At 34.6% G+C, this 9,445-nt stretch overlaps 1 protein-coding gene across 1 annotated transcript; it reads left to right on the top strand.

The window, feature by feature from the left end:
• Positions 1 to 7,893: 7,893 nt before the first annotated feature.
• LOC102591195 (PRA1 family protein B4-like) lies at positions 7,894 to 9,003 on the top strand. Its single transcript, XM_006363553.2, has one exon. The coding sequence runs from the start codon at positions 8,063 to 8,065 to the stop codon at positions 8,747 to 8,749; it is 687 nt and encodes a 228-aa protein (XP_006363615.1). The 5' UTR covers positions 7,894 to 8,062; the 3' UTR covers positions 8,750 to 9,003.
• Positions 9,004 to 9,445: the final 442 nt, after the last annotated feature.

Here is a 9,445-nt window from a genome sequence, read left to right on the forward strand (position 1 = left end):
CTCATAAAGTATTTTAAGACAAAAAATTTAGGTTCTCCAGGCGCTAGATCCATGGACTAATATATACAAAAAAAATGAGAAATTTTGGTAATTTCTAAAAAAGAACCTGTAAATCAGAAAATAGGCATTAAAAAAATGGTGTGAGTATACGTGGTGGTTCCTCAACTTATTACAGAGGTCCTCATAAAAAAATATAAAAAATGGGTGCTCTGGAAGGGACAAATATATCAACAAATACACACGAAAAATCAAAGAATTGGGGTAATTCCTAATAAAGTGTCAGTAAATATGGAAATAGGCGTTAAAAATGATGTGATTAGACGTGGTTGTTCCCCAACTCATTACAGAGGTTCTTATAAAGTTTTTTCAGAAAAAAAATTGGGTGCTTCGAGTAGCCTGATCCATAGGCTAATACACACAAAAAATTGAGTAATTTGGGTAATTTCTAAAAAGGCCCGTAGATGCAGAAATAAACGTTAAAATAGTGTGAGTATATGTGGTGGTTCCCAAGCTTGTTACAAAGGTCCTTATTAAGTTTTTTCAAAAACATATTTTGGATGCTCTAGGTGCCAAATCTATAGGCTAAATACACACGAAAAATCTAGGAATTTGGGTAATTTATAAAAATAAAAGGTCTATAAATGTAGAAATAAGCGTTAAGAAAATAGTGTGAGTATATGTTGTGGTTCCGCCAACCCATTACGGAAGTCCTCATAAAAAATTTTAGAAAAACAATTAGGTGCTCCGAGGGGCCAGATCCATGGGCTTATACACACCAAAAATTGAGGAATTTGGGTAATTCCTAAAAAAGGGCATGTTAATGCGGAAATAGGCATTAAAATGGTGTGAGTAGACGTGGTGGTTCCCCAAATCATTACGGAGGTCCTCATAAAAAAAATCAGAAAAGAATTTTGGGTGCTCCCAGCGCCACATCCATGGGATAATACACAAGAAAAATTGAGAAAATTTAGTAATTCCTAAAAAAGACTGTAAATCTGGAAATAGATGTTAATAAATTGTGTGAGCATATGTGGTGGTTCCCCAAACCATTACAGACGTCCTTATAAATTTTTTTTAGAAAAAAAAACTAGGTGCTCCTTGGAGCCAGATCCATGGGCACATACACATGAAAAATCGAGAAATTTGGGTAATTTCTCAAAAAGGGCCTATAGATATGGAAAAAGGCGTTAAAAATGGTGTGAGTTTACGGGGTGGTTCTCCAACTCATTACGGAGGACCTCATAAAGTTTTTTCAGGAAAAAAAATTGGGTGCTCCTAGGAGCCTGATCCATGGGCTAATACACATCGTGTAATTTGGGTAATTCCTAAAAAAGGCCTGTAAATAGGAAAATAGGCTTTAAAAATTTGTGTGAGTATACATGGTTGTTCACCAACTCATTATGGAGGTCATCATAAAGTTTTTTAGAAAAAAAAATTAGGTGCTCCTAGGCGCTAAATCCATGGGCTAATACACACAAAAATTTGAGATATTTGGGTATTCCTAAAAAAAGGCATGTAAATGCGGAAATAGGCGTTAAAATGGTGTGAATATATGTGGTGGTTCCCCAACTCATTATCGAGGTCCTTACGATGTTTTTTAAAAAAAGTTTTTGAGTATTCCAAGGTGTCAGATCCATGGGCTAATACACTAGAAAAATTAAGGAATTTGGGTAATTCCTAAAAAATTGCTTGTAAATGTGTAAATATGCGTTAGAAAAAGGCGTAAGAATATGTGTTGGTTTCCTAACTCATTACGAAGGTCCTCATAAAGTCTTTTCAGTAAATATTTTTGGGTGATCTGAGGTGTCAAATCTATGGGCTAATATACATACGAAAAATTGAGAAATTTGGATAATTCCTAAAAAAATGCATGTAAATACTGAAATAGGCGTTAAAAAATAGTGTGAGTATACATGATGGTTCCCCAACTCAATACAGAGTTCCTCATAAGTTTTTTCAGAAAAATTATGGTGCTTCGAGGTGCGAGATCTATGGGCTAATACACATGAAAAATTGAGGAATATGGGTAATTTCTAAAAAATGGTATGTAAATGCAGAAATAGGAGTTTAAAAAATGGTGTGAGTATATGTGGTGGTTCACCAACTCATTACAGAGGTTTTCATAAAGTTTTGTCAGGAAAAAAAATTGGATGCTCCGAGGCGCCAAATCCATGGCCTAATAAACACACAAAATTGATGAATCTTAGTAATTCTAAAAATAGGGCTTGTAAATGCGGAAATAGACGTTAAAAATGGTGTAAGTATACGTGGTGGTTTCCCAACTCATTACGAAGGTCCTCATAAAGATTTTTGAGAAAAAATATTTTGGTGCACCAAGGCGCCAGATCCATGGCTAATACACACGAAAATTGATGAATTCAGATAATTCCTAAAAAAGGTTGTAAATGCATAAATAGGTGTTAGATAATTGTGTAAGTATACGTGGTGGTTTCCAACTCATTACAGAGGTCCTCATAAAGTTTTTTGAGAAAAAACTTAGGTGCTCCGAGGCGCCAGATCCACGGGTTTATACAAATGAAAAATCGAGGAAATTGGGTAATTATTAAAAAAAGGCTTGTTAATGCTTGAAGGCATTAAAATTGGTGTAAGTATACGTGGTGGTTCCCAACTCATTACGGAGGTCCTCATAAAGTTTTTTCAGGAAAAAATCTTGGGCTCCGAGGCACCAGATTAATGGGATAATACACATAAAAATTGTGATATTTGGGTAATTCATAAAAAAAAAAAGGCCAATAAATATGGAAATATGTGTTAAAAATGGTGTGAGTATACGTGGTGGTATCCCAGCTCATTAAAGAGGTCCTCATAATGTTTTTTCAGGAAAAAAAATTACGGTGCTCTGAGGCGCCAGATCCATAGGTAAATACAGATGAAAAATTGAGGAATTTGAGTAATTCATAAAAAGGGGCATGTAAATGCGGAAAGGCATTAAATATGGTGTAAGTATAAGTGGTAGTTCCCCAATTCATTATGGATATCTTCATAAAGAATTTTTCAGATAAAAAATTTGGGTGCTCCGAGCCGCCAGATACATAGGTTAATACACGTAAAAAATTGATGTATTTGGATAGTTCCTAAAAGAGGGCCTGTAAATGCGAAAATATGCGGTAAAAATGGTGCGTACACGTGATGATTCCCCAACTCATTATGGAGATTCTCATAAAAAATTTTAATAAAAACTAATTTGGGTGGTCCCAGGCATTAGAATCCATGGGCAATAGACATGAAAAATCGAAGAATTTGGGTAATTCCAAAAAAGAGCATGTAAATGCGAAAGTACGCGTTAAAAATTGTGTTAGTCTACGTGGTGGTTCCCCAACTCATTACAAAGGTCCTTATAAAGTTTTTTCAGAAAAAACAATCGGTACTCCGAGGCGCCAGATCCATGGGCTAATACACACAAAAAAATGAGTAATTTGAATAATTCCTAAAAAAGGATTGTAAATACGGAAATAGGCATTTAAAATGGTGTGAGTATACGTTGTGATTCCCCAACTCATTGCGGAGGTCCTCATAATGTTTTTTCAGGAAAAAAAAGGGTGTTTTGTGGCGCCTTATCCATGGGCTAATACACACAAAAAATTGAGAAATTTGGAAAATTCCTAAATAAGGGCCTGTAAATGCGGAAATAGGCGTTAAAATGGTGTGAGTATATGTGATGGTTCTCAAACTCATTACAAAGGTCCTCATAAAGATTTTTTTAGAAAAAAAAAATTGGTGCTCCGAGACGCCAGATCCATAGGCTAATACAAATGAAAATCAAGGAATTTGGGCGATTCTTAAAAAAGGGGTTGTAAATACAGAAATAGGCGTCAAAAAATGGTGTTAGTATACATGGTGGCTCCCCAACTCATTACAGAGGTTCTCATAAAGTTTTTTCAGAAAAAAAAATTGGTGCTCCGAGGCGCCAGATCCATAGGTTAATACACATGAAAAATCGAGAAATTTGGATAATTTCTAAAAAAGGGCCTTAAATGCGGAAATATGCGTTAAAATGGTGTGAGTATATGTGGTGGTTTTCCAACTCATTACGGAGGTCCTCATAAAGTTTTTTCAGAAAAAATATTTGGGAGCTCTGAGGCGCCATATTCATAGGCTAATACACACGAAAAAATCGAGAAATTTGGATAATTTCTAAATAAGGCATGTAAATGCGGAAATAGGCGTTAAAAATGGTGTGAGTATATCTGGTGGTTCCCCAGCTCATTACAGAGGTCTTCATAAAGTTTAATCATAAAAAAAAATTGGGTGTTCTGAGGCATCAGATCCATGGGTAATACACATGAAAATTTGGGTAATTCCTAAAAAAGGCTTGTAAATGCGGAAATATGCGTTAAAATGGTGTGAGTATACATGGTGGTTCCCCAACTCATTATGGAGGTCCTTATAAAAAAAATTAGAAAAAAAATTTGAGTTCTCTGAGGTGCCAGATCCATGGGTAATTAATACACACGAAAAATTGAGGAATTTGGATAATTCTAAAAAGGGCATGGAAATGCGAAAACAGAGTTAAAAATAGTGTGAGTATACATGGTTGTTCCCCTACTCATTACAGATGTCCTTATAAAGTTTTTTCAGAAAAATTTTGAGAGTGCTCTGAGGCGCCAGATCCATGGCCTAATACAAACGAAAAATTTAGGAATTTGGGTAATTCCTAAATAAGGGTCTCTAAATGCACAAATAGACGTTAAAACAATGGTATGAGTATACGTGGTGGTTCTCCAACTCATTACAGAAGTCCTCATAAAGCTTTTTCAAAAAAAAAATTAGGTGCTTTGAGGTGCCAGATCCGTGGACTAATACACACGAAAAATCAAGAAATTATTCTATTTTCCTAAAAAGGGCTTGTAAATGCAAAAATAGGCATTAAAAATGGTGTGAGTTTATGTGGTGGTTCCCCAACTCATTACGGAGATCCTCATATAGTTTTTTCAGGAAAAAAAAATTGAGTGCTCAAAGGCGCCAGATCCATGGGCTAATACATACGAAAAATTGAAAAATTTGGGTAATTCCTAAAAAAGGCCTTCAAATACGAAAATAGGCGTTAAAAATGGTGTGAGTATACGTGGTGGTTCCCCAACTCATCACGGAAGTCCTCATAATTTTTTTTAGAAAAAAAAATTGGGTGCTCTGAGGCGCCAGATCCGTAGGCGTACATTGATAAAAATATGTTTGGGTTCCTCTTGGGAATTAATACTTGAAGTTCACTATTGAATTGCATATTTGTTCCTACTTTGATTTGTTCATGAATGATTTAATTGTTAGTTGACTTTTTATTTTAGTTAGGAGAATGACCCCACACACACACACACACACACATATATATATTATTATTATTATTTTAAATTTTTATTTTTCTTAATAAAAGTTCAATTCTTCGGTGCACCGAAGTTTTGAGGCCCTTACACCGAACATTGAACCGAAGAACTGAACTTTAAAAAAAATAACACCGACACCGAACCGAAAATTTGAAGAACCGAACTAGTTCTATTTGATTTTTTTTTTGGTTTTCCGGTATTTATGCCTACCTAAAAAATTGAACTCTTTTCCTTTTTAGTCTGGTTCAAATGAAAATAACTCTCGTTTTTTAGGTAATATTTTAATTTTGGTTTTCCATGTGACATGTTCAAGGACACAAAATTAAAGAACAATTTGATACTCCTTCTATTCTTATTTATATGTCGTCCTTAATAAAAATAGATATTTATTAATACTTGTCATTTCACAAAAATAATGCATAAATGACATTATTCTTCATATTTTACCTCAAGAGTTATTAGCTTTGAAAATATGTATTTGACCAATATAGAAAAATTAAGTAATTAATTCATGTTCATTTATTAAAAGGCGGAATGGCCTGAGAGGCCCTTGTACTTGGCTCAATTTGTAAGTTGGATCCCTGTACTTACGACTTTGTCAACTAAACCCTTAAACTCATTCAAACACAATATTTTAGACCCCTTACTCATCTGATGGGTGTGCGTGTAGTACACTCATTTTACACATGAAATACCACGTCATTTTTTAATGACACATTATTATTATTATTATTATTATTTTAATGACACATCAGAAATTAAATATTTAAAAATAAATAATATTTTTAAAAAATGCAATTTTCTCTCTCTGTACCATTTCACTCCCTTTCGCTTCATCTTCTTTGTTCCCACCTTCTACCATTTTCATCCCAAAGATAAAAATCACCATTTTCATCTTTCTTCATAGTTCACACTCAAAAATTTCTTCAATTACAAAATGTGATAGATTATAATTAGCTCTTGCACATGTTTTATGGTTCTATTTATTTTGATTTGATAAAAAGAGATATCAAGAAAACTTCAAATTGAAAAAAAATATATTTATATGTAAATTCTTAAAGAATAAGTTTATAAAAATGGTGAATGGTATATTTTCTTGCAAAAAGAACTTTTTTCAATTTTTTATTGTGATAATGTGTTCGTCAAAGAAGAAGACGAGAAAAGGAGTAGGGGCTGGTGTGGATGTGGGCTGAGGTTGAAGAAGAAGAAGAGGAGAAAATGAGTAGGGGTGGGGGCTGAGGTTGAAGAAGAAGAGAAAAATGGTGGGGGTGGGGCAGAAGAAGAAGATAGAAGGGGTGGGGTGTAGTGAAGAAGGAGGAGTTTTTTAGTATTTTTTTGTTTTAAAATTTATTATTATTGTTTTGTCTTATAATTTTGATAATTTTAAATTAAAAATATTGTATTCACTTGCTTCAAAACGCGTGGGGTTACGTATTTGTCCAATTAAGCCATTTTAGTGCCACATACTCGGTCAATGGTCAGAGGGGTTTAAAAAATAGAGTTTCATTGAGTTTAAGTGTTCATTTGGCAAAACGATTAGTAGAAGGGTTCAACTGACAAACGAAGCCAAGTACAGGGGATTCCCAGGTCATTCCGCCTTATTAAAAACTTAACGTTAAATGATGACAACCAAATAGAAACAAAGAAAGTATACTTTAATTTAGAACCATAATAATGAAAAATCTTCTTTTTTTGTTAAACAATGTGAAGCACAGGGAGTATTCGAATATCAAATAGGTGACCAAGAGTATGTATATATAGAGAGAGGTGTTCACAGTTTGTATAAAAATCGATTCAAATTGAAAAATCGAATCAAACTGATTAAATAAATCGATTGAATTTGGTTTGGTTTTAGATTTTTAAAACCCAACAATATTTGGGTTGGTTATGATTTTGTTCAGAAAAAATCAATGCAATAACTGAACCAAACTGATAAATTATATACATATATATTTTTATTATACATACATAATATATTAATTTTATAAATAATTTTAAAGATCATATATATATGTTTTCATCAAAATTTATTTATAATTTACTTATGAAAGCAAAACTGTCCAATGTGATACATTTAACTTATTGGTTTCATGTATATGGGTCATGAGGGTCTATGACAATTCTTTGTGAGATTGAAAATGTCAATGTCTCTTCCTTCTAGGCCAATATAATGAATTTCGAAGCTTTATTCATATTAACTCAATGATCGAAAGTTATGTAATGTCAATCATTCTAACTAATTTTCGTTTTGAATGGATTGTTGTAACTTTTTTCACGTTTTGAATGAATTATTTCTTTTATTTTTATATATGGTTAATAACCGAAAAATATGTACTATATTTGGTTTGGTTTGATTTTGATAATCTTAAAGCCGATTAAATTAGTTTGATTTTAATTTTGATCAATAACTGATTCAAATCGATCCGTGAACACCCCATATATATAATTGAGATTGAAAAATCGTTAGTTAAATTAGATTATATTTTTTAAAACGGAAAGATTATGTGACTTAGGGAGTATTTATAATATATAATCGAGATTACCGGTGATTAGTCAATAATAAATTCATTGAACAAGCTTAGATCCACCGACGAAAAATTGGATCCCCTTTCTCCATCAGTCAACCCCCTCCATTAACCGTATAAATCAAGCAAAATCCCCATTTTTTTAGCCATAAATCAATCACCAAACTTCTCTGCATTTCACCAAAGAAATTCTTAACAATGGCAACCGCTTCACCAACACCAGTTCTTCCAATTTCCAACCCCCAAACCACCACCACTACCGTCGCCGCCACCACCACCACCACCGATACCCAACAAACCATTACCGGTGTGGGTCCTACCCCTGCTCTCCGTTCCTTCATCAACCGTGTCTCCGAAACCGTCCAAGGTGGTCTCTCCAATCGCCGTCCATGGGCTGAACTCGTTGATCGTTCCGCCTTCGCTAAACCCGAATCTGTTTCCGATGCTACCCTCCGTATCCGCAAAAACTACTCCTATTTCCGTACCAATTACCTTTCTCTCCTCGCCGTTGTCCTCGCTTTCTCTCTCATTACAAACCCATTTTCCCTCATTCTTCTCACCGGTCTCCTCGCTGCTTGGCTTTTTCTTTACCTTTTCCGTCCATCAGATCCGCCTTTGGTTCTATTTGGTCGGCAGTTTTCTGAACGGGAAACGCTTGGGGTTCTCATCGTTTCCACCGTCGTTGTTATTTTTCTCACCAGCGTTGGATCTGTTCTTGTTTCTGCTTTGATGATTGGTCTCGCAATTGTGTGTACACATGCTGCTTTTAGGGTTCCTGAGGATCTTTTCCTTGACGATCAGGAGTCTCCGGCAACTGGGTTTCTCTCTTTCTTAGCCGGCGCCGCCCCTACTTCCGGCCCCGCTGCTGTTTCCGCTAGGGTTTGAGGCTACAACGACGCCGTATTGAGGTCCAAGGAAATTGATTTCTTATATAGGTAATTGAAATTGATTAGTAGATAAAGAGAATAATCAAAATTAGATGATCAAAAATTATGTTAATCCAAAGAGATTGTTCTTTTTTTCTTTTTCTTTTTTTTTAATATGCAAATGTATAATCAGGATCTGCTTGGGATTTTGTTTTGTAATTTGTTATAGTAGAATGCTTGTATGTCTAATCATTTGATTGATTTATTTCTTAATGGTTGTTGATGCATGATAATGATTGTTATGTATGTTTTACCAAATGTTTCAATTTTAAATTTACATAATTAGAGAGCAGATGACCAAAAAGATCACTCCTAGTGTTTATTCATGTTGTTATACTAAACATTTCATAATTAATGTATTAAATTGTTGTCAAAAGGGTAATTAATATCCTAAAACTTGGGTTGTGGTAGTACTTGGCTATGGTGTGCAGACTCTTTCACTTTTGATGTTTGGTTTGAAGGCAACCTCATACTTGGATCGTAGCTTTGCTTGAGCTTCAAAATAGATAACGAACATTGAATTGTAAATCACAAAGATCAGGGATTTTTGGTTTGAAGGCAACTTCATACTTTGCTCTTAGCTCCCTACCCCTTCCCTCCCCCCCCCCCCCCCCCCACCCCCCCCACCCACCCCCCAACCCCAACCCCCACCACC

The sequence above is a fragment of the Solanum tuberosum genome, unplaced genomic scaffold, assembly GCF_000226075.1.
Source record: "Solanum tuberosum cultivar DM 1-3 516 R44 unplaced genomic scaffold, SolTub_3.0 scf00446, whole genome shotgun sequence".
NCBI classification, from domain to species: domain Eukaryota; kingdom Viridiplantae; phylum Streptophyta; class Magnoliopsida; order Solanales; family Solanaceae; genus Solanum; species Solanum tuberosum.